General features: G+C 37.8%; 1 protein-coding gene across 1 annotated transcript in view; it reads left to right on the top strand.

The window, feature by feature from the left end:
• Window positions 1–26839, top strand: part of LCLAT1 (lysocardiolipin acyltransferase 1) — a 70588-nt gene that overhangs the window by 20731 nt on the left and 23018 nt on the right. The window contains exon 5 of the mRNA XM_062489351.1: window positions 2753–2869. Within this exon, the coding sequence (XP_062345335.1) occupies window positions 2753–2869 (117 nt within the window). The remainder of the gene's footprint in view (window positions 1–2752; window positions 2870–26839) is intronic.

Below are 26839 nucleotides of genomic sequence, written 5' to 3'. Positions count from 1 at the left end.
ACTTACAGACCAGAGGCAAGACAGGCATACAAACATCAGGAAATAGCTGAATAGTGTTGGCCAGTGTGCCGATGTGCAGCTGTTCACACTTTTCAGAAAGGCAGTGTAGTAAAGGGAAATTTGGAAGATGTTTTGCAGATGTTTACAGTGAGTTCTTTCCAAGTTGAGGGAGGTGCAGTTGGAAGAAGTTGGAAGATGATTACTTCAAGGCGATAGGCACTGGAGGTCCCAGATCTTTCTTGCAGCATCAATTCCATTTTACTCAGAGAACATAAATGCCCTTTCACTCCTTGGTTATCCTTTGGTGCAAGTAGGAGTGTTTTGCAAACACCAAGGAGTTCATTTTCGTGCTCCTTCTGAAGCAAAGTGCTAGTGAGCAGACACACAGGGATAGCTTTTCTGAGTGCTCATTAACTGTGTGTAGTTTGAGATGCTTAAAACTTAGTATTTCTTTTTTCAGACTTCTTAACATTATGTATATTTATCTGGCACTTGTCTCAAAGCTCTGATTGACTTGATTTGCAGATTGCAAATTTTCTCAAGTGAAATCCAAAGTTGGATATGCAGAAAATGAAGAAGATGGTACTTCTGTCCTTTGGAAACAACAATACATTACCTTAAGAACTTTTGTGAGAAATTAACTTAAAACATTTTACTTGAATCATCCCAGGATCTGGAAAGAAACTCTTGATTTGGGTATTTTTTTATAGGAACATGCTTGGTCATCAGTGTAATTTCTTAGAAAATAGTTTTAATTCTTAAGCTAATACTGGTGCACCTAAGAGGTAGTACCTGTTTTTTTGGAGGGGCATTTAATAATTACCAGGTTGCTGTTGCCTCTTCAGCCATTCCACGCCTAGCTCATGGCTCACTTTGTGAGTTCTGCCATTGCAGTGGGAGTCTGCAAGGCAAGTCCTCTTTGCTGATTCAGAATAGTCATTTGCAGTATTGAATGGAGTAGTAGTTGAGCGGACAAAAATAGATATTCTGACTATGTGGTTAAAGACATAATGTATATGTCCAAGGGAAGATAAACTAAACTTACATAGCCAAGTGTAATTTTAGTATTTCACACAATCTGTAATTTTAGCAATGCTTTTTGAAGTTGTAATATTTTTCAAGTATTTGTACATTTTAGCAATTTGGCAAGAATTAAATCTTTGGATCCTTTTTGCTGAATCACTTGCTTGGCTACTGTGCAACAGCTTTCCTTTCCTCCAAATCACATGGTCAGGAAATCTGTGCAGTGAATCTTAAGGCTTGCACATATGAAAAGCAGCACTCAGGCATGGAAACAGCATTTAAATAAATATTTAGTGTGGTGATATGTTATAGCATTTATTAATTGGTAGACAAACCTTTAGGAGGGGCACCAGCATTTTTGATAAATAAAGAAGTCATATAATTTAGGGAAGAAAGAAAGATGGGGGAATGTTGCATTACAGCTAAAAGGAAATCTCTCACTGCTGTTGATTTGTTCACTTGTGCTATTGTGCTTTTACAGGAAAAAATTATGAGGATTGTAAAAGGAAGGATTTATCTCTAAGTATCACTTCTGTTAAATGATTAAACAATGATATATTTTCCATTACTTTATGTCCCAGCTCTGCTAAGCTTAACTGTGGACCCTTAAAAAAGATATTTTTCTGCTTTAAAAAAAATTGCTTAAGCAGTGATTGTGGTCCATACATCTGTTACTGGGATTTTTGTCTTTTAAGCAACTCTAAAACTTCATAAATATGAGTTATTAAATAAGTTATTTGATCAAATTGATTTTTGCCATGTTGCCAAGGGAACACTACATATGTCTATTGCCTTTTGCCCCAGGGGAGGCACAGCAGGACCCACAGTAAAGAACTGAGTGTAGCCAGCAAAGTCCATTTGGCTGTTGACTGAGGCTGCTTGGAAGAGCCTCCTGCATATTACAGGAGAAAAAAAATTCCCTTCTCTCCACCTGTCTCCAGAAGTTTTTACTTTGGTGTCCATGTCTTCCTTGCTTAGTGGCCTCTCCTAGCAGCAGCCCTGGAAGGCCTTTGGTTTTCTCATGAGAGGTTTTTGATTACCAGAGGTTTGAAATACATTTCTCATGGGGTTTAGCCACGGTGTTTTCCAGCTGCCTTACATGTACTCTGTGTACAGTGGCAGGCGTATGTTGTGGCACTGGGGTGCTTGGTCAAAAAGTAAAAATGGGGTAGGTATGTGTAGCACAGGTTGATGAATAAAATGTGGTGAGTTCAGAATGAAGATGTAAAATACCATTTTTAAGCTGTTAGATTAACTGCTTTCCTCTTTTTAATGTTTTCTTTCTGGAATAAGTGTAATATGGTTAAACACTGACTTCAGGGTATTTCTGTTCATAATATCAAACCTACATTACTATATGTTGTGCCTTTTGATAGTTGAAAAAGGCACAATTGTGCCAATTAATACGTTTTACTGTAGAATGATTAATGAAGTGTACAGAGAACTATTAACAGACTATTAATTTATAAATTTCAGGTTTCATTTGATAAGTATGAAAGATTTGCTGATGGTTTGCTAAAAATGAATGACAGGGTAAAAAGGCTTTTCTTGCAATCCACATGGCTCTTCCTCATACCATGGTATGGCCGACTGAAAGCACACTTGTGTCTGCCTCCACATCCATACTGTGTGAGCTGCTGTTGTACCATTCCTGTCACGTAATCATTCCATTTAATCCATGGTCTGCTTGCACAGTAACACAAAGTGGTGCTTCCCCTTCTCTCTTCAGCCAATACCAAAGCCCGCAGTAATGAATTTGCTGAGAAGAATGGACTTAAAAAATACGAGTACGTCTTACACCCGCGAACGACCGGATTCACCTTTGTGGTTGAGCGTCTAAGGGAAGGTAATCCTGCTCTGTTCTTGTTTTTCCTTTAAAATGATTGTTTCATGGAGAGATCTGAGAGAGTTGGTAATAGAAACTGATATCACCAGGAGGTATGCAGTGAATGAAAACAACTTCTATGTTGTTTTGTTTTAAATGTTTTAGCTTGTTTAGCGGTCTTACCTCAGAAAACTAGTGGAAAAAATCCCAAGGAAGTTCAGCCTGTGCCATCCTGAACCCCAAGTGGGTGGTTGATGCTGAGCACTCAGGCATATATGTCACTGCCCCCTCTGAAAAGGCTTCAGGGGTTTAAGTCTGAGAACCGAGTAAACAAATTGTTACTTTAAATGGACAAGGACAATGCATAGCAGCATGGAAATACAGCAAGTGAGCTGCTCAATGCTGCCAAATGTTTTGGGTGATGGTGACTCACAACTGGAGAAGTCGTGTGAAATACAGCTTGTGCTGCTTGGCAGAGTGATGGGAAGAGAATGTGTGTTACTTGCTTTTTACCCAGAATTGTTTTCTCATCCCAATGTTAATTTAGGCGTCACGATTGAGTCCCTTTTATCAGGAGAACAGAGTATGAAGATATGATTGTTACATTGAGATGTCTGGGAGTTGTTTTGGGAATGGGTGTTTTGATGAGGTTTGAGGCCATCAGGATGTAACCTTTAAATGGTATAAATATGGCAGGGATTCAGGTACAGATGAGTGAATATTTGCAGGATATATGGTCGAAGAAAATAAACATGTACAGTAGATATGAAGTGACTTTTTTATAGGCTGGTTCTTCAGGGAAAAGCAATTCTAGATCTTTTAACACATGCTGGTTATTTTGACTGCCAAAAGAAGTTTGAGATTATTCAAAATAAATATTCCAGCAGGCCCCTATTGTTGGGATCTTTGAAGCAGATGGCTTGCATTTTACCTGCTTCCCCTAGGCAGATACCCTAAAATCACTGCAAAGACTTTGTAATTTTGTCCAGCTGGACAATCCCATGTATCTATTTGACCCTATGTATTGCACATTCAGAGCTGGACACCTCTAGATTTTCATGTCTCTTGAATGTTTATTACTCAGTTTGCTGCAGTAAAAATTTGCCACATACACAATTTCAAAAGCTTGCTTTACTTAAAACTTCACAGCATCAAGTTAACCTAGTGCATAACAGTATTTCAAACCTGGAATAAATTTTCAGTTAAATAAATGTTTTCCACTCACAATATTAATAACTTTAAAAAAATTTCTGTTTTTGCTGCAGGAACAAGCTTTGTGGTTTACAGTAATTTTCTAATTTTATAAAAATGCTTTTCTCTTCCACTGCTCTATGAGCAATCTTTACAAATTAGGCTGTTGGGTTATAAAAAGGAAAATATTTGTGGCTGATTAACTGATTTTATGTAGTAGAAGGCTGGGGAAAAAACAATAATATTCCAGCCTTTGGAGTGGTTTTATGTCTCCTTTTTATTTAAGGCAGTCAAATATTGTGTGAAATATTAATGTCCCTTTCGTGTTCATTTTACTAAATATTGGGTACTTTGATAGGCATCATAGTATGTGTTATGTATGTGTTATAACTATATGCTATTATGTAGTAAATGATGTGTGAGGAGGTAGTTCAAGTAGCATTTTAAAGTATTTGGTTATTACTTGTTAATTTGAGAATTGGTTTTCAATCGCATCCAAGTGTGCAAAATGGGGACCATTTGTGTTGAAAAGTTTTGGGTCTCTCTAAATATATATATATATATATATATATACAACCTAGTTGTAGTTGCTGGACTTTAAAATACTTCAGTATATTATACAGATGTGCAAATCTATATCTGTGTCTGTCTTTTCATCTGTACAATACAGATATCAAGGTTGCTATTCAGATGCAGATGGCCGAGTTTGTACTTGGTGTTATTGTGCAGCTCTGGTTTGAGTTATAACTTAAACTGATTGAATGCATTTTTTTACAATCCTAATTTCTGATACTAGGAGTAATAAATAAAAACCACAACTGTCAAGGGATATAGTGTTAACCTGAGTCCCCATTTCTGAACTGTCTTAATGCTACAATCATAGTAATAATCATAAAAACAGATTTTCTTTTTTTGCTCCTCGTAACTGCAGGCACAAAGAAGCAGTGTGTGTGACTTTAATATGCAGGAGGGAGTGGTGGAGATTTTAACATCATGTTTACATCTTTGAAAGTATTTTTGTGTATAGATGACAACCTTATCGCCCTATAGCTCTCCTGTGAATACATTTTGGCTGGTGGCTGTTTTCCATTCCTGAGGCTTAAGTGTCTTTTCTTCAGGCCTGAGTACATTATTTTGCTTCAAAAATAGGTTTATGAAAAAAGGGGGAAAATGCCATTAGAAGTTTAACTGCTTTTCAAATGTTGAAGAAACTAATTTAATTTGGCAAGAGGCTTGATTAATATGCACCACAAGCTGTAGCATGAAAGAATTACCTGTTATTATATAAAAATAACTATTAGTGACCCTTCTGAATAGGAAATGAAGAATTAGGTGAAGGTAACCTTCAATAAAATTTTGCCTGTATCTATGCAAAGGAGTTTATTCCTGGAGGAAGCACTGTCTGCAGCCTGCCAGCATTAACCAAGCAGTTGTCTGTTCTTTGCTTTCCATAGGTGGCAAAAAACACTCAAACTCCTTTGGCTGGCTTCTCTCTCTTATATGGTCATTATTTCAACATGTGGTCTCTTTGGCCCATAGATACTGCTACGATGGTTTCTAAGTCACTGCTGAGATTATGGATGCTTAGGAAAAAATATCTATATGACGTCCACCAAAAAGTAATAAAAGTTGTTTAGGTAATACATCTCCTTGGCTTTGGAGTCATATCTTTTCTTTCCCCATTCTGGTTCTTCCAAGTGGTAGCTCTTGCCCCCTAAGCTGACTCTTCTAAACAGAAACCCACGTAGAAGCTGACTGGTTTTTCTTTTCATTATGCTCAGGTGAAAATACTGTTTAATTTTTAAATGATCACATTATTGTTTTCTCATTCTTAGAAACCATAGAATCACCCTGCTTTCAGGGAAAACAGTCTATGAACATGCTTTAGATGTATCATTAATAATATATATTAAAATATATATACTATATAATATATATTAGGAGATTAAATTAATATATATTAATACTCAGGAGAATAAGGACTGCAGCTATTTCTAGTTTTCAAGCAAGAGATACCTGGTTGGTTGACTATTGATGGAAAGCTAAGAGAAATAAAATAGGCTATTTGCTTCTTTCTAATTCTGTTCATATGATCAAGTGAATAATTTGTCTTGTCTGAGCTGTAAGGAATCCTGATTTCAATCAGCACCTGGTAAAAAACTACTAGAGATTTTTGTTGTATTTCTTTGGGGAACAAAGGTGAGCATCTTTTGAAAGACAGAGTAAATGTGAATGAGCAACAGAAAGTGAACTCCAGGCTCCAAAATGAGAATTGGTCATTACTTTTTTAAATTCATCCCTCTCTTTAACCATCCCCTAAAATAATATTTAATCCTATTTTTTGAAGCCTGAAATTTTGAGTAGATGTTATTTATGGAGTAATATTTGGCAGAACTTGGGTTAAGGCAACTCATCTCCTTTTACAAAATGTAGGTCTTCAAAAAGGGCTGAAATGTGAAGAAATTTAAATAAGACTTCTATAAAATCATACCTTTAACAATGTTAATTGAAAACATTTGTGGTTTATAAAATGTTCTTGAAGATCCAGTTTGTGAGATCCTTCAATACGAGGTCAGGAGGTTACTCAGAAATGGCATATAGGTTTTCAGACCTGTTTGTATTTTATAAAGTTTTTTCTGAAGTGCCAAATGACATTGAAAGTTCAGCTGACTTGAATGCTCAGTTTCAAAGAGATGGAAAATAATACTTGTTTGATTTAATTCAATACTGTCTGGATTCATTGAATTACATATATTATCTTGGCATAATATCTCTAATTGTAGCCAAATAGTCTGTCAAGGGAAAATAACTGTTTACAAATGTTTCCTTGAAATTGCTTCATGGCTTTTAAGCATTTTCTCAGGACTAAATGAATAGTAAGTGTTAAGAGAGAGCTAATGCTTTAAAGCATCATTAGTAGATTATTTATGCTTTTGTAGACAATCATTTCTGCCAGCATTAAATTTAAACTGACCTCTTTTTGACACTTCCTCTACAGCCATCAACAGTCCTTAATAGCTGGATACATTGGACTGGATATTTTCATTATGGGGTTTATATTTTACTGGTTCTATGGTATAATGACTAGTCAGAATTAGTTGTCTTATTGTTGTATTTCAGCTTTGAATTTATTTCTGGTTCATAATTAACCAACTGTAAAAAATATTTTGCAGATAACGTCTGCCAACTGCAGCATCCCAAAATAAAGAAAGATAGGAATTTAACATGCTTGCCTTCATTGTACATCCTTACTGATGGAAATAAACTGTGATTCTCCTCTTTTTTCCATGATTGTTCAGAATTCATAGTTTTGCCCTAAAATTAATGTTTATACACACACAGTTGAAACTAATCTGAATCTTCTAATGTTCATACCTGGGTTTAACAGTTGCTTCAGTAATTACATTTTTTTTGTAGGAAGTATTCCAACCTGATTCATTGCAAGGACAGGGAAGTTTTCTTTAGATGTTCAGTCCAGGTTACCTCTATATAAAACTATGTAAATGTTTTAATCTTGGGGTGCTTAGTGACTATTATGTAGATTCAGTAGTAGTGTAAATTTAGATTTTCTGGGAGTAATCTGGAGTATCCAGATATGCATATTTATGTACTGAACTCATCATGGCATTTATTTGGGTTCTGGTGCAATTTGTTTACACGACACTTTTGAGCTAATAGTGTAGGGAGACAGTTTGTGATTTGCAGATTTATGTAGAAGGCAGTCAATAGGAGATGATTTTTACCAGTTCCTGAAAGCTGGCACATGGTTTGGCTGCCCTCTGCTGAGGTGTGAAGTAGCCAGGGTTAGGTCTTTGTGAGCAGTGCCTCGATGTCCTTGGTGTGCACTAGGAATATTTATTAATTAAGCCCTTCAGCTTGAAGTAGCCAGAGTTTATGAGCACCCACAGCTTTTTTCTTACTCTGAAAGACAGGTAGGAGGTTGCTTGTATGACTTGATGAAATGTCAGTGACCAGTGCTACCAGGAGACTGCCAAAAGCTTGTCTTCTGGTGTTGAGGACACTTATGTCCAAAGCACCTACAGCTTACAAGACAGATGCCATTCATTCTTTCAAACATAAATCAAAGTAATAGACTTTCTAAGGTTTTTAAAAGAGAAAACTGATGCAAGTGTGAAAATCACATCTCTTCATCAACTGAAATGTTCAGGCTATGGTGAAGTGTATGAATGAATAAATATACATGTTAAATAAATGGCTTTTTTTTTTTTTGCTTACATAGTTTCTTTACTCTTCACATATATGTTGGCTGAGGCATGTGGGTCTTGATCACAGAAGTGTCTGCTGAATTACCTGCAGAGGTTTTATATTCTCAAACAAAACTAAGTAGCAGGACTGCAGCAGCTTCCAGGTTTGTGCATAATTTGTCTTGTGTGTAACAAATGTACAGGACATAGAAAGGCCTCACATCAAATGACAGGAAAGGTTAGATTTGTTGTTTCAATGAAATTTAGCCTCCCCCTTTATGACTGAACAGATTTCTGACTCCTAGAATTATATGTTGAGCCACTGCCAAAATTTCTGTGGGTTTTGGCGAGGCCAGAGCTTGCAGACTGACCAGCACTGCCGTCTCTCAGAGCAGCTCTTGCCTGTTTGTGCTGGTTGCTTGGTTGTGTAAACGAAAACCAGTCTGTTTTCAAAAGAGGAAAACATAAGTGTCCACATCAGCCTTAGCTTTGGGTCCTCAATCAACTAATTTCACCCATATGTCCATCAGATTTGCAGAGATTAAACAGCAGCTCTAAACCATCATTCCTTAATGCAAGAAAATTCTTTCTTCACAATTTCTTTTTCCTCTGTGCATGCGTTCCTCCCAGAGTCATGTTACTAAGTGGACTGATACTCTGAAATTACTGAGCTATTGTGAAAGAGCTTTGAGCAAGTTTTTAGCTGCAAATGCAGTATTAGAGCTTCACTGGCTGCTTGTAATTGATCTTCTGCTTTTATGAGAATTGGATCCTGTGCATTAAATAGCATAACCTTTAATACAGAAATATCAATATGTAAATTGAAACTGGCATATTTTTTATGCCTTTTGTGTGTCAGTAAAAAATTCATAACATTGGTTACATAAAAAAAAGCAGAGACCTTGTTCAAAAGCACGCTTTTATCACTGGGCATGTCTGTGAAATTCTGCAGAGCAGAAAATCGGATGCAGGCTGCTGTTGTGCTTTATTGCAAATGCTGACAGTTGTCTCTGTACTCTGGAACATGGGAAAGGGCAGCTCAACTTTTTCCAGAATCATGTTAACTGCTGATGGTTACCATGTCTTGCAAACATCTGCGTGTGTTGGCTGTGATGTACTTCTCAGAATGAGCACCAGCTTTCTGCTGGATATTTTCTGCCCTTTGGTACACGTTGAAGTTTCTGTTTCTCTTCTTTCATGTCTTACTGGAGCAACATTCTACACTGCTCGCCCCACCTCTGTGGAAAACAGTCTATTGTTTTATTTCTCCTGGGAAGGATTTGCTTTTCTGAACCACTCTTTTCTGCCAGCTCTCATCCTTTCCTCTTTCCACCCCCCACTGCTACTGAGAAGAGAGCACAGCCTTTCACTGAAGGGTCTATGGTGTAAGAATCACTGTCCCTTTAGTGTTTGCAGGGTGACATGTTGCTATTTGTGTCACCACACATCTGTGATATTCATTGGAAATATTTCAGGTTTTACGTTCTCAAACCTATCAGCATCCACCTACTGCAGTAATTCCCTTGCAGTCTCTCACGTGTGAGTCATGGCCGGTGACAAGCAGATACACCATGATGTGGTTCATTTTCCATTTACCTCCTCACAGGTTATTAATAGTTGCAGTGGTAACCATACTAAAAAGTTATCATTTGCCAGCAGTTACCCCACAGTGATATTAGAGGTTTCCACTGTTTTCCCTCGACTCAGAATACACAGTATCTGTGGTAACGATGTGGTAATGTTTGGCGAGGGTGGACTTTTTTAATTGCTTCAACTGGAGGCCTGGAACTATGTTAACTCATCAGATTGCATGTGTAAAAACGAAGCTTGGCCACAGATGAGTTCAGGGAAAATGGCTTTTTAGGAAAAAATAGAATTATTTTCTTCAAAATTATGTAAATGTTCCCATCCTTTGATTTTAATCTAATGTTTATCTCCTCTTGAAGATATTTTTAAGAAAGGTTTTTCTATAGTTAATGTGCTTTGACTAGGTGGAGGACCAGAAGTGTGAGTAACAAGGTGTATGTGCTGGTCTAGACTGGGTCAGCATCTCTCTGGGTGTATGTTTTGAAAGGTTTGAAACATCAGTTTGAGTGTTTTGAGTACTGATCTTTATGGTTGTTTTTAAAGATTTACCACAGACAATAGGTGAACCTGAGGTAAAATACAAGTTCATTCATTGCTGCTCATTCATGTCAGTCAATGATCCAAGGATTTGCAGGTGATCTTGGTTGGATCGGTAGCATATTTAATTATTGCTGAAGTTGAAATTAATTCCTATAAACAGAGGAATAGCATTGGCATCTATATGTTTCACATGTTATTACCAGATGCTTTACATGGCTTACCCATTTCTCAGCTCTGTTTATTAGTAAGGCAGATAATTGCTTCAAGCAGTCTTGAATGGAGAGGAACCTAAACATACTTTTTCCATACTCTCTTTTCTACTTTTTTTTTTTTAACTGCTTTAGTTTCCGTTAGGAGATGATGTTTCCTGATGAGTGTTATTAGAAAAATAGCAGCATCTACAGGCTGAATAGACTAATCCCAAATCAAGAGTCCTATTGTACAGGAGATTCTCAGTCATTTTTTTGGATTCTCCGCTCTTCCACTTTTTGCAGATGCTAGTTATTTTTATTTTCAGCTGCATTAAGGTTGCTGTAAATGTGTTTTGTGTATTCTTGATAACCACTTTTCTGTATGAGTAATTACTGGCAAGGGAGAAGGTCCATGGAGTATCATTTCAGTTACTGGAAATGTTGGAATCCTCAAACTGTTCAGATATAGCGTCCAAATCTGTAAGATAGCAATAAAACTTTCAATCTCATCTACTTGCAAAATATGCTGCTTATGTATCATTAAACCTTAAGTAGTTTGTTTCTTTCATTCCATTCTGCTGTTGCAGCTTCAGCTCTCCTTCCCTTTGCCCTCCTCCCAGTCCCCTGCCACTATTTTCAGGATATAAAAAGTGAGCCCAGCACCAGACTTCTCCAAACTGACTCAGATCCCTGAGTTTAGCAATCATTTGCAAGGCTCTGCTCCAGAGATGTTGTGAGCAGTGCCACAGCCATGAATCCTGGATGTTGCTATGGGACTGATGCTGAAAAACGGAAAACATCAGAGGGCAGGGGAGCTTGGGAAAAATTGTAGTAGAGCATAAATGCTTTTTAAAATAGCTTTTTATCAAAACATAAAGTTCACCATAAATTCAACTCTACGCCTCATTCATCACTTTATGTGTAATCTGAAATATTCCTGTCTTTGGGACTTATTTTGTCAACCTTCTTCTGAACTGCAGGATTTTGGAGGGCAGGAAATAAGGTCTTGGCTCTCTGCGTTCTCAGTAAATGCTAGTGGGGTACAGGAAAGGTTTCCCTTTACTGCCTGTGTGCTGTGCCAGTAACTTGAAGTGCAACATGTATTAAGTGTTCTAATGAAGTATATTACAGCTATAGGGTTTGAATGCATGTTCCCATAAATTAATTTATTTGTAGAATGGCTACCAGTTAACAGCTGGAAAACTCTTTTAATATGAATTCAAGTCAGTAATGTCTCTCTAGCTTTATTTCATACCATTAAAAACAACTATTATCTTAAGCATCTCTGAAATGCCTATCATCTATATTTAGGCTTACACAAAGCTGTCATTTTGTTTGCTCAATAGTCATTGTTGCCCTTGCAGTCTAGCAATAAAAGATAAACACTCCTGATGATTGTAAAATAATTCCAGAAGCAGGGACCTGAGCAGGGCTTGTCCTGATCACCAATCCTTCAATGCACTGCTGTGAAAGGAGCCATCATGACCTGATGGATTTTGGCATGGCAGACAGTAAGGACATCTATTAGGAGAAAAGAAGAGCATGCACAGTAAATAAAAGGAGAGAGACGTTTTCAAAATGCTTCAGAGACTTTGGAATTTGTGAGCAATGGCACATTTGCGTTGCCTGGAAGTTTCTATGGGTACTGGCATTTAAAAGCCAAACACAGAGGGCAGACCTTAGGGACATAAGTCCCATTTAAGATCCTGTAAGAATTAGTGTTCTTTTAAATTTGCTTGGATGCTTTTGAAAAATCATCCCTCAAAAGGATTCTTTGTCTAAGTGCTCTGCAGGTTCATCCTGTCAGCAGCACCAGTGTGATTTAACCAGTTGACTTCTGCCTTCACTTACGCAAAAAGCATTCCTTCCAACAGACCTGAAAGCTCCCCGACTTCCTTTATCAGCCTCTTTGCTTTCCTTGTAGCTTATAAGAGAGAATTAAATGAAACATATGCTCAGCAGCCCTGTGGCTCCTTCTTTCCTCCCCATTGCTCACACCCTGTCTGTGAGGCCTGTGTCTTTTCGAGGCAGGTATTTTGTTTCGTTGTGCCTGAAACACGCATCTCATTGGTGTATAAGCTTTGTTGGAGCAGGTAGCAGTTAAGCCACAGCTGTTTCAAACAGTGCACTCTGCATGCCCACAGCATTGCAAATATTTAATAAACCTGTTAATAATACATTCCAAACCATAGAGGCTATGGAGATTCATCAGGATTTATGCTACCTGCAGTGCCAGCAAGTTCAGTTGACATTACACACCGAGACACACACGTAAGCATGCACTCAGTGATCCAATATATACATAATTTCTGATTTGTAATAGCAGTGTTGTTCATTAGGAGAGACTGTTTTCAAAGGATTATTCTCCTCCTTGAAGGGATAAATTCTCTTGACTTTCAGTCTTGTGCCTTTCTGTATTCCGGCACATATAATCAACCAGCAGCATATTCTTTTTCATGTCTTCTTGTTTGAACAGTAGTGGACAGCACAGAATTCATTATAACTGAACAGCCAAAATGCTGATAGAATATAATGTGCCTGTGACTTAAATGGTGGGTTTTATTCTTGTAAGGTGTGGTATATTGTGTACATACAGAACTGTGTGTATGTATATAGAGGAGTTTTGGTGTCTGATATCCATCTTCCTTTGCAAACTGTCTTAAGATGAGGATCATATTGTAAAACCCCCATTAACACAATTACGGAAAACAAATTTTACAAAAAACAAACTTACCCTGTGTGAATTTATGCATAATGATATATGCCCCATGATTTTTACAGACAAAATGGTTTTACTTTGCCACTCCCTCTCAGCTGACTGAGAGCACCGTGAGCAGCCCAGAGCTGCTTTATACCCAAACCGAAGAGATTGTTGTTCAGAATGAGTTTCACTGGCCTCTTGCTGAAGGCCCATTACTGCTTCTGAGCTGGGTGAGGGGAGAAACTCAATTGAGTAGGTACACATTGCTTGGAAACTATTCCAGCATTTGCTATCAGCATGCCCTGTCCTGATCTACAAGTGAAACAGCCTCATAGGGCTCCGCTTCTTTTCAAAGTAACACAGGAGGAAAGTGCCAAGCATTCAGATTGCATAACTAAATACTGAGCAATGGGAATTTCAGAAAGGGAGATTGAATGCAGCCCTCTTGTGGTGTTCACTTTGGAACAAGAGAATGAACATGTTTTGCCAGTTTGGTATTTTCTTTGCTTAGAATGACAAGCTTCTAACAATGTATTTCATGCTTTTTCATTTCAAATGACAGTAAAACTAAAGTCAGAATGGAGAGCTTTTGCTGTCAGGACTTTGAAGCTGATCTGCTGTCTGAGAAGCCATGAAAGAATAAAGCAAATTCCATAATCTGTAGCATTCTCTAGAAGAGCCAAGAGCTGTGAACCTGAGGAAATGCAGTTTCTTCCTAGGGGAAAGGTGGAATTCGGGAGTATCTGGTTGTAACTCCAGAAATGTTGCCTTCATTTTCAAATACTCTATAGTAACTCTTTTGCAGCTGTTATTTCAGCATTGTTTTCTCAAAATATTTTGCTATCCAGAAACACATTCCTAAGATATTATCATTATTTTAGTAGAAGAGTAGTGGCAAATATAAAAAAGATGAAAGAAGTTAGGGGCTTGAAGATTCATACTTCTACAGCAGCACATACATCCACATCTTGTAAATACAATAATAGGGTTTATCCATGAGTAATCCAGACTACACTTTGGGTAATAGTGGTCTGTTCAAGAGATACTTGCGCATGGTTACATAATAGGCATCTAGCTCTCAGATTTAGTTATCGTAAAAAAAAAAAAAATAAGGACAAAAGCCCCCCAAATAAGAAAAGAAATAAAAGACCACACAAAAGTTTTTCTAATTTTCAAGTGATACATTTCTTTGTTAACTTTCATTACAAAATTTTACTTCTGCTTTGTGGAGCAGAAGTGTCAGGTTGCTTTTTCTTCCCTGGAATTTGCTATGTATACCTGATGTGGAAAAAAATCAAGAGCTATCTTGAAAAGGAGCACCAGCATAGTTTTAATCCCAGAAGTATGACACTTCACAATAATCATTCCCTGAAAAATTTTAAACACGCTAAGAAACCAATTATAAATGAATAGGAACATGAGCAATATGCTGGTCAGGCTTTTGTCACAAAATAAACAGAGACTGTTGAGACCTGCACGTAAAATATATTTTGTCTGCTACTTTGCACACACTGTAGCTAAAATGGAAAATTCTGTAGAGCCGAAGGATAGCACTAAGTGAATTGGCATTTGCAATTAGTTTTCCAGTGGTTTGGCAGTATTAATAATGCAGAAGGACAGGATATCCTTCAACTAAGTCAGTATGAAAAAAGGTTTTCATTAGCATTACAATGAACTCTGAGAACCAGGTATTCTTACTCATGGGAAATAAGATTTGGAGAAACAAATTTTGTGTTTGAAAATGTTGGGTGAATCTTGGAGCATATCTAAATGTGACTATTATCAGAAAATGGTATTAGAATAGTGGAAGGATAAAGTGTCTGTCTCAGGTTGTTATTGTAATTCAGAAGATATTATTTTCAGCAGTGTTTATTATACAAAAGAATGTTCAGAACCAGATAAATATACTAAGGAACCTGGTTAAATAGGAATAAACCAAAGGAGTTACTTAAAGTTACAAGGGAAACAACATGCTGACATAGATGAGATAAATTTTTCTTTCTGTTGTTTTTGTTGGTTTTTTTGGTCAAAACCAAAGAGCAGTAAGTAATATATTTGCATATTTGTGGTTCAAACTTACATGAATATCACAAACATTCTGATTTATCATCCAAGGTAAAATGAGATTGAAGCAATCTGGTCCAGAGGAGCAGAAATAGATTAATTGGAAGCCATCTGATGCAAGTTGCTGACAGGGAAGGAGTATAAGAGGAAGCAGAGTGCCTTTCCGTAACTGTGATCTCCACAGGACACTTGTGTTTGTCCCAGTGGTCAAATTGGTCCAGCCTTAATACCATAGTGTGCAATTCTGCTAAAATAGAGCTGGCCTGGCAGCCTACAGCATCTTTGGAATTTGGAGCCTTTGCCAGTGTAGCCCATCCTGAATGGCAGCATGCTTAGATTTTAGCCTGATGGCCAGCTACCTCTTTATCAGCCAGTAAGATCTTCGAGGTGAATTACCTACCATGTGTGCTATTACACAATAGCTCAGAGTCATCCAAATTCTCAGTCTTTTCCACAAACTTGGTTAGAACACTAGCAGGATTTTTAGGAAGGCACTCTTCCTACACTTCCCTGCTCTAAACACTCCAAATACACTTCCATATCATACTTTAAAGTCATTATGGGTCTGTCCTCTACATGTCCCAACGCCCCTGCCTCAGACAGGCCTGCAAGAGTGTCCTAAGTGGCATCACAGTTCTGCAGAAGACAGTTCATCATTCAGTGTTCTTTTTCTCTTAGACCACCTGGTTTTTTTCTGTCTTCATCTGAGAGCACAGGGAGGAAACTCTCAAATACAAGAGAATTAAGAAATCTGAAGCATTCCAGATTTTAGCTGTTGGACATTTCTTCTTCTCTGTGCACCCACTACCATAATCTTGCTCTGGAACTGACAACAGTGCAATTAATTGCTGGTAATTTCCATGTGTTATGCTCAGCTTGTTCTCTTGAAAGAAGCCATAATTTGGATAGGCCCCTCTCTTAAGCATGAAAAACATGATGCTTTGCTAATTTTCTTCAATAAAGTCACTCCAGATCAGGTGTTTATCAGAGGGACCTTTCTGTAGTCTCTGTAAGACTTGTGCTCTGCATACCTCCATCCAAGGCAGCCCTGGTTGTGGTGGTGCCTCAAAGTTGCCCAGTGCAGTAATGTTTTAATCCATCATACAATGGATAGAATTTCTTGCCACATAACAGACACTTGTGATAGTAGAATTCCTTACTCAACGCAGCTGAGATATATTTGGTTCCTCTTTTTTTTTTTTTGTTTGATGTAAATAATGCACCCCATATATGACATTCTGAGTGAAATTCAATTAGCTGTCTTTTATGAGCAGTCATGAACAGTAGAGTCCCCCAGACTTGTGTTTTAGATGACAGCCAGCCAGCTGGTCACTCTCAAAGGAATTTGCTTCTAGCAGGTGATGTGTTTGGATGATCTTATCTATCAGATTGGAAGGCAGATCCATGTTGAGAAAAGTTCCCAGAGGATGTGTGAGTAAAGCTCTGCCAAGGGACAGGAGGGTCTGTACCAGAACCTCAATGATGCTCTGAGCAGAAGGCAGAGACTTGGGGGGGAAGATAGCCAGCTGTAGGTTTGCCATAAATTTTTGACTGGGCTTGAAAATAAATGCCTGGAATGCCAAGTCTGGAAAGGAAAAGAAATTAAGCCTCTGCTAGCAAACAAACAGCAGGTAGTCACCTTGTTAAGTGTAGGTGAAATTTGGTGCAAAGTGTCTAGCCCAAGAATAGCCCATATGAGTGGAGCCTAATCCCAGAACTGCAAACTGTTTTAAGTATCTTAAGAGGGAGGGAAGTAGCAAAGTTGTTTTTGTCAAACCTGTTCCCCAGCTATTGTAATACCTCAGTACTGCTCAGTCTTAGTGTACTGTCAAAATTTGGGGCTTTTTTAAAGGATAGTCATAATCCAGAAATTCCTTTGCAGAAATTTCAGTGGCTTTTAGTGCATGATTGCATTAAGATAATTTTAGGCGTCTGTTTTGACCACCAGATCTTTGCAGATTCCCTCCCTTGGTGAAGTTAGTAGAAAATTTCATATTCACTGTACTAGAAAGGCAGTTGTGTGTGTTCTTGCATGTGACAAAAAATGTATAATGTCTATATACAGCAATTTTTAAAATCCCAGTGTGTCATACAGGTATTGATGTGTTTATTCTAAATTTCAATGAGGTTTTCTCTACATATCTTGTATGTCAGTATGTTGGAATAGGTAGAATGACTTTGAGAAGGGGCAATACAAAGGAGGGGAGAGCTTTAGATGTGTGTTTGAACTCAGTTGAGTGAAACTGAAATGCGCATCTCCTTTAAGTGTAAAACATCAGAAAAAAATAATCAAAACACAGAAGAGGTGAAGATGAGTGGGAAATTGCTACTCATCTGTTGAATGGAAACTTGATGTTAAATAAGATCTTCTTATGTTTCACCATTGGAAACACAGTAAGAGTTCCAGGAACTAATTACCTAGCAATGGATGATGACATGGAAATATATTAAATATACATAGATAGCTAACCATGAATACCTGATGCATGCATAAGAAGAGTCTAGTTAATTTTTATGTAAATTAAGCAACATTGAAAGTGGCAATATAATAAGCAGCAACACTGTTTTGCATTTGAATAGAACAAAGCAGCAAATTCACACTTGAAATAGAGCCTTTCTTTTTAAACTCTCTTTTCCTGGCTAGATGTTTAATGTCTGCTTTATTCACCGTAAAAAATGTGGTCCTCATAGGTAAAATCTTGTCCAGAAACAATCAGACAGTTTAAGCTTTTAAAAGCTAATTTAATTCTTTAGTGGGTTTCATGTCTGTTGTTCTCTCTTAAAATTATTAAAAGGATTCTTGTTGAATCAGTGTGATAAGAAAGCATAGTTAATTCCAGGATTGTGTAAGGATTAGCTTATTTCCAAAACCTTGTGGAAGTAATGAAAAGGGGTGCTCCCTCCCAAGGAAGAGTGTTGGGTGTAGTCTGGTCTGGCAGAGGTGGAGATGCTCTGAGGGTGGGCTCAGCTGCACCATGCTGTTTCCTTGGGGAACAGCTCCAGCACAAATTCAACTCAAGCCTGCTATCTGAAAGAAAGAAAACTCACTTGTGATGACTTAGTGGAGAATAAAAACTAAGGAGCATTGCGGAGGAAAAGAAAGTTCAAAAAGAAGGTGCATTTGTCTTTACCATTCTACTGTAGATTGCTCGATCGATGTCAGTGTTTATAAAGACTTTATACATGGTTTATTTATGCTGCTCATATTACTTCATCTCAGAGTTGTCCATGGATACGCAAAAAGTTCAGATGGAGATATATATACCTTTTAAAACTCTCTTGGAGCTGTTAGTCTGCTGAGGGTCAGGGAGGAAGGTATTAAAGCCATTATGAAATGTATTGTAATTAATATGTACTGGTAAACAAACTTCAAGCCCTGTGAAAGAACAGCTGCCTTTGGCACGTTTCAGTGGTAAGCATATGGCTATTCAAGTTTGCAGTACAAATCCCAAGGCATTTAGATCAGTGACTGTCAAATAGTTTGTCATGACAGAGAGTTCAGCTTGAAGCTGCAAATTTGGTGCTGTCCCTTCTTTCTAATCTACTGTTGAATTTAATTAGTTGAGCCACCACTCAGCTTCCTGTAAGACAGGAGTCCATCAGCAAATAAACTGCCAGAGGCATGCAGGGCACAGTGTTTTACCTCTGTGTTACACAGTGCTGTGTGTTACAAAGGTTTGAATAACTTTGGGAGGGCTGAGCACAAGTGTTTGTACTAGGGATAATGAACAAAAATTAGAAGCATCATCTGAGTTCATATTATAATGGCCAAAATAAATATAGACAATATATATTGCAAACAGTTTATATGTGCAAAGTTTGTGGATGAGGCTTTAGCAATTGAGCTGAAAATCAAACTGACAAAATTCTAATTTTTTTCCTTAGCTTGTTTCCAAATCTACAGCTTTCTTGTGGATTTGCAGTCTAAAATAAATGAATAATTTTATTTATAAATGTCTGAGAAACAGAATCAGAAAAAACACAGTGAATTAGCTTTATAGTTGCTAATGAGCACTGTTTTTTACGTGGAAAGTGCTAAGACTTAGTCAGTGGCATTCTAAAATTTGAGTCTTCCTTCACAGATCAGGTTTAAGCTTTGAATTTCAAAGCTGGTGTAAAACTGAATATTTGAAGGTTTAACATATTTTTTAGGACTGAGGCTAGATTTCTTTAACACATTTCTGCATCCAGTATCATTAAATCTTACAAGATTATTTTATTCCATTAGTTGCAGAACTGATAATTTTAATTGGATGAAATCAACAATGAAAGCAAAATTAAAAAGGGAGAGAGAAAAAAATTACAATGTTTGGAAAATTTGACACTCAGAAGTTGACAAGCATCATAAAGCTATTTGTGGAATCTTAATTTGGTTTTCTTACATGTGTATATGAGGTGATTTGGTCTTTAGCTAAATGATTGCATGCCATTCTCTCCACACACACATCCTCTGCCTCATTGAGCACTCACTGAAGGAGCAACTTCTAAATATTTTGTTTTCCTCTCTTCTCCAGTGTGTGGCCCTGGGGCTTATGGACTGCATTATTCAAACTCTTCTCTGAAAACAGAATTTCTATCCAAGCATCTTTGCTGCTCTAGTACTAGAGTGCTTCCTGATTTTGAAAGAATTTATTTTCACAATGCCTGTATTTCTCACGTTTATGGGAAATAGAAGTGTGCAGCAACACTAAGGTCAGGTCTGCTGCGTGGTTTCAGCCACCTGTGGGGGTGTTTTCCATCCGTGGTGCTTTCCATGCCCCTTGCACCTCAGCCTGCTCAGCAGCACTGCAAAACTGACCCCAGAAACATCCGCTCAGCCAGCCAGAAGATGAGAAATTCAAGTCTGTTTATGAAAAAGGCAGAAATAGCATGCACTTCTCTTGTGTTTCATTTAGCATGAAGACTGGTTTGAGACTCAGCTGCCTAGGGTTGAACTTGGCCTGTTTGCTGCCTCTTCCCTCTGTTTTGTTTATTGCAGACCTTTATGCAGAGGATGAAGCAAAGCTCCTACATTGGGCTGTTAGACAGCCCTGATTCACTGCAGGTTCAGGTCCTGGGGAAAAGTACTATATCACCACAGAAGTAAAGATAATATCCATTGTATAGGCAGAGGCAACCTTAGATCTGGCATTTCTCCTATATCTGAGAAATAAACTTTATAACCTAATGTTCTAACTAATGATGTTTTCAAACACTAAATCAGCTGCCGATCACACAACAGATACTGCCACCATCCCTCTACTGGATGGGTCTCTGCTTTGGTTGCCAAATTCCCTTCAAGAGTTGTTAAATAGTTGTCCCCTTTGCATTTGAATCAGATGGCTTTCTTCCCCGTGCTGCATGGGTGGTCACATGCCAGAGCCACAAGAGGATAGGGATATAGTGTGGTCCTTTACTCAGAAGGAATGGTGCATGAATTGAGGACCAGAAGCTGAGAATACTCAGTAAGGACAGATTATTTTTAAATTTCTGCCATGAACTCTACAAAATGTTTGCTGAGCATGTGCAGAATTCTGATTCTTCAAAGGCTTATAGTTGTTGGCCAAATTTGGGATGTTTTCTTGAAAGTTGGCAAAGGGCATTTTACTGACACAAATACCATCTCCTGCCAAACTTCAAGTCCCAGTTCCAAGGCTTGGGGATGTTATTAATTTCCAAAAAACAAACCATCTGAAATTCTTTGTGACTTTTTAAGTAACAAAAACATTTTTTCCATAGCCTCAATCTTTGATACAGCTGAATTGGTTTAACTGAGAGATCGTGGTGCTTCTTCTTCCCTTTAAAAAGAAAAAAAAGAAAAAAAAAAAAGAAAGACTCAGTCTGAAAGAGCCTGGAAATTTAAACTGCTTCAGTCCAAGAGGTTTAAACTTGTTGTTGCACATAGCAATTACAGTAGGTTCTTGTAACGAAAGAGTTGGAAAATTGTAATGTGGAGGTACTAAGCCTGCTTTATGGTAAAATAAATTGGCTGTTGTCATCTGAGTTGTTTTATACTAGCATAAAATTGGTGTTAAAAAACTTTTGGTTTTAGATGAAATAGCCCAGTCTGGACTGGACAATCTGTCCTACTTCAGTTCTTGTTTGGCTGGGAGAACGCGTGCTATGTTGGCATTGCCACTGTGCAGACTCAGTCCAGCCATCTAAGGCTAGTTTGTTAGGATATGGTCTTGCAATAGGAAACATCTTTTTTGTGACAAGAATGTGAAGAATTTTGTTCCTAACAGCGTCTTGCCCTTTATGGGTAAAGTTACTTTGCTGCCTTCCAAGTTGAATCCAGCTCTCACTGCTTTTCTGCCTTTCTCTTGCAAGTCTGAGGTGAATTAGTTCAGCTCTCTTGAAATATAATTTGTCACTGTACATCCAGTCAAGTATTTGGATTTCTTTTAGCTAGAATGTGTGGATTTGCACTTGGAAGCTTAGGTTTTTATTTCTCAGCTAAATTTTAGTAAAGGTAAACTGGGAAACCATTCGTAAGTCGCATTGGTTTTCAGCAAGTTACACAACTAGGGTGGAGGGGATGGGGGGATTATTAGTCCACCCAAATGCTTAGTCCACAGTAACCAACTGTGTAGTTTTAGTGACTGCCACTGGGGAAAAATACAGGAGAAGGATTGTTTTACAAGAGGAGAATTTTTCTTATATGATTCACCATCTGGCCTGCAAATCCTGATGTCACAAGCAGTGGTTTGTAGGGGGAAGGAGCAAACCTACAATGCCACAGCTAGAAAGCAAGGGAGGTGGATGAAGCTGTTTCATTTTTATGACAGTGGAGAATGACACCTCAAGTGCTGCGCTTCATCTAAAGCAGCAGGGCAACCAGACTGGCTGGCAAAAGAAAATCATTGAATCTTACATGTGTGAATAGGCACATGGCTCAGTTTGATACATCTGGAAAGACCGTGGGGTACTGAATGGTTTTACTTTTGTGGGGGATGGGCACATGACAGGTCCAGATCTCTCCTCTTCACACTCAAGTGTTTGCTGGATTACAGAATAAATTGGTGAAGCTGGTACATTGGACATTTTCTGGGATACTGTTCTATTTTTCTCAAATTGACTGTCATCTTCCAAAATTTAGTATTTGCTGTCTTCTCTTGTATATGAGCAGAGGTTGCTGAGAATTCAATGCTTTATTTCTATCGATCAAGGAAAAAACACAAATTCATTAGTAGTCAGCTTGATATTAGGTATTGACATTGCTGTTTTTAAATTGCTCATGTCTTGTTGATAAAGATGAATCAAAAATATAACCCAAGGCTATTAACAAGTGTAAATGCCTTCTAATACTCTCTGGTCAATCTGTTATTATATTAAGCTCTTTGAGCCCCATGTTGGGTACCAAAAAACAGTGAATGTCAGACACATAGGGATGTTTGGGTTGGAAGAGACCTTAAAGATCATCTTGTTCCATCCCCTGCTATGGGCAGGTCCACTTTCCACTACACCAACTTGCTCAAAGCCCTATCCTACCTGGCAAAGCAATTCTTTATAAATACTTAACAAGGAACCGTTAAACATTTTTATTTTCGAGAATATCTTTTAGGTTGTGGGAATCTTTTGATATTTTAATCTTTTTTAAAGCTTAAAAAATCCACTGTGCTTGGTATAAAATAATTAGTAAAACACTGGTAGTCTCTATATTCCGATTAATCTCCCTTTGAAAATGAATGTGTTTGAAATGCCAGAAGATAAAATATATTTAACAGAATTTATACAGGTTCATCACTCATTTTTTGTTTAATGTATGTTCTTTCTCATACAAATACTGCAGGTATTGTTGGATTTAATTATTGGTTTTGCTTTTTAAACAGCAGGAGTCATAACAAAAGAAATTAAATGTTCCACTAAATGTGGCTATTATCCTGTATTTAAAGATACTTAACTTTAAATTATAAGCCAGCTGTGGCTTGTGTGTTGTAGTGACCATAATAAAGAAATGATTTTGATAAAATCATGACATGGCCTGCTATACTTCGTATGAGACAGCATCATTCCAAAAGGAGCAAATATCCTCCTCACTCTAGACGAATAAACAAAAACACCTAGACAGAAACAAAACAACTTTTTTGTACTTTAATGAGCTTGTTTGGTAGCCTTACCAGCAGTTGCAGTTTTAGTGGTTTTGCATGAGAGTGCATAATTTAAATTTAACAGGTGAGTACTTCAAAAGGAGCTGTAAAAGCTGAACCTCTGGGTTGAGCCAACTTTAGGGTAACAATGAGATCAACCTGTCTGCAGGCACAGCCTTAGGAATAAATGCCTTTCTTCTTCAGCATCCTAGGAGTTTTACCGAAGCAGGAGTATTTTCAGAGGATTGTTTTGGAGATTTGAAGAGTAATTACATGTATCTAATATGTGTAATCAGTAAAAATTTGTCACCTGTGGTGACTGTTGTTCCAGCGGTGTAAGAAATCAGTTCATTTTCTGCTGACCACTGTAGCTTCTCCAAGAACATCTGGTGAATTGGAACTCCTAAGGAAATATTCAGTCAGATAAGTGAATATAAAAACAAATGTGTTTTTTGAAAGACACCAAAATACAGGCTACGTCATGCTTGTACAACAGTGATAACCTATTTTCTTCTCTGAATTTTCAAGAATAAGAGATACTTTCTTGTTTTAATTTCTTGGCTGGAGCTTGAAATTCAAAGCTTCAGCCACAGAAGGATTTCCTTAAAACAGTGTCTTTAAAGGTCTATTAATCTATCAGTGGTTTTCATATTGTTTCTACATGAAGATTTGTTCAGTAACCTGACTTTTTGCCAGTTTCAGGTCTATTTAGCCCCCTGTCCTCTTTCTCTTGTTTTCCTGAAAAGGGAACATATAAGTGTTGGTTGACTTAAAGCTTCCATTTGGTGGTTTCTTGAATGAGGCCTTGCTTCCCTGGCCCTCCCATTCCACCCAGAATTTTCTTCATGACTCACACTAATTTGTAGGTACAAAAAGTATTGGGATCTACAGATTGTCCCTTTGCCACTCCTGACTTTCTTCCGGGAATTATTTAAAACTGTAACAGAGCATATCTGTGAAGCCCTTTGCAAATTGTGCCTGTGTCTCTACCTCGTAGTAACTCATGTAAAGTCTGGCTTATTTGGGATATGCTGCTCAGAGCTTTTTGTTGTTCTTGTTGTTGTTTTATTGTTTTTAATGTAGCAATAATTCTTTCTTCATTTCACTGTAATTTTAAATTCTAAACCAAGGAACTCACAGTCAAAATCAAAAAGGATATCAGGCAGAACACTGTGAAGGGGTGGTGTAGCAGCAATTCTCCCTTCGAAGACTTCAGGAAACAGAGCCCTCTCCACTGAAATTGTGGTTGAGAGGATGGGGTTTGAGCAGACATTATAGTGCAGTAGGAAAGGTCTTTTAAAGGAAAGAAAAATAAAGTAGCTCGTTTCCAGAGTCCTTCAGCAGTTGCTTTGGGAAGAGATACAAGAAACAAATTGTGTAATAACCAGCCTGTCTAGGATTCACCTAAATATGTAAATGCTCTGAGTCTGCCACCTAGATCATTGCTGGTTTACTGCCGAGAGGAACATGGGTTTGTACATGCAATAAATCTGTGTCTAGCAAAATTTGCTTTGGTGAGCTGTGACAGTGAGCAGACAGACTGAAGGGACACATTCAGCAGCTCTGCAGTGTCATGTTCCAGGTGTGTGAGGAAATGGCTTAGCTTAAAAAATGAGATTTTCAGTAAAATAGATGCAAAACATCTACCAGATGCTAGCAAAACTATTCACTAGATTCTGCTCTTCAACCATGGAAGCCTAGTGAAATGTTGGTTCTTCCATCACTAATTACAACCCTGTAGCAAAAATTGCATATCTGGGGTTTTTTTTGTGTGTGTGTTTTACGCTATTGTTTTGTAACCTTAAATGGGACTTAAGTTTTCATGTATTGTCTGGTTTTATTCAGTCTTAATTCCTTTGAGTTTAGCTTTTTTGGAGGGCTCCAGTTATTGATGCATTAAAGAATATCATGGACAGAGGTTACCAAAAAAGGGTGTGTGTGACTTGGGAGTGGAGTAAATTTAGCACATCCACGTTTTATTAAATTTATGACTCATAAAATGCTCAATATTTCACAGAATAGCCAACTGACCCTCACTTTGCTTGTACTGATGGATGTCCTGAAGTTTTGCCAAATAGTTTTGGAATTATATCCTCCAGAAAATGTTATTGCCTATTAAAAGCTTGAATGTGACCTTTTCTCCTTTCTCTTCTCTTTGACCTCTTTCTCTGGACAGATCCCATATTGAAGTATTTTTTTTCCCCTGTCCATTTGGCAGAAGGATTCCACCTCCTGCACACCCTCTGTTGTGTTTTACTGGTTGTTGAAAATGGACATTTTTGCATGCAGCACCATCTTCAGAATGACATCTGTCTTTTTATATTATTTTTGGTTCTGCATCTGGACAACCTGATACTTTTAGACAGGACATTTGTAATAAGCTTCAGCTCTTCGGTGAAAAACTGCTTAATTGTTAAGAGGGGTTTTTTTTGTTGTTGTTTAATCTTGTTATGAAATGTTCTTTTTTGTTTTCTGGGTGGTTTTTTCCATACAGCTGCTGATATTGTAAACTGCACATTTGCAGGGACCCATGTGTCTGCAGCATATAATGCTGTCGGCTTCTTAGTAGTTTTTCCTGTTTATGGACTGGAGAACATTTCAGATGGTGAAGAGCAGCTGGAGGGATAGCAATGTCAGCATACCCTACTGGGATTTTGATCACACTAAATTCTGTTAATAAAATTCAGGGTCTATATATCAACATAGAATAACTTGGAAATGTTATGTAAACATTTTCCAGTGAGGACTAAGGGTCTGTGAGATGCAACTTAAAAAGTATTATCTTCCTTTAAATCTTTTCAGTGCAGAACTGTAAAAAAGTCAAGGTTTTCCGAGGTTCACTGGCAGATTTTAAAAAACAAAGATTTAGGAGTCTTTTTTGGTAAATGTTAGAGGTAATACTTTTAATCATGAGCTAAGTCAAATCTGTGAAAATAACCTTTAGTGCTGGTTTTAAAAATTACAGCACTAAAGATAGGTGGGCTTACAGCAAACTCTGTAGGTCGGGTTATGCAAAGGTACTTTCCAGAATGACCATGTGTGTACTCACCTGTGTCCTGTTACAGCAACTGCATGTGCAAACAGAGTGCCATGGGCTCTGTGTTCCTCCTTCTAAAACTGTGTGTCTGACAAAATCAAATCATGTATGTGAGGAGAGAATAACACATTATATAATTCTCTGCTTCTCCTGTTCACTGCCTAAGCAAGTACATTTGGCCACTTCATGGCTTCCTCTGCCTGCACAGAATGTGGTTTGTGGATTGCAGGGAATAAGGAGATGTGAAGGAGCTGGCACAGGGAAAATTAATAAGCAGAGGGCTTGTAAACTGTTCAAGGCACTGGTGGCCGTGCGTATGAATAAACAGGTGCAAGAGGTGAAAGGAGTTTTTTTAAATTTTAGATCCTAATCTAGCAATTTCATTTGTGGTCAAGGGACTGCACAA

Source organism: Cinclus cinclus, chromosome 3, assembly GCF_963662255.1.
Source record: "Cinclus cinclus chromosome 3, bCinCin1.1, whole genome shotgun sequence".
Taxonomy (NCBI): Eukaryota; Metazoa; Chordata; class Aves; order Passeriformes; family Cinclidae; genus Cinclus; species Cinclus cinclus.
The sequence above is the reverse complement of the archived record's forward strand: the minus strand, read 5'-3'. Positions and strand labels throughout refer to the sequence as shown.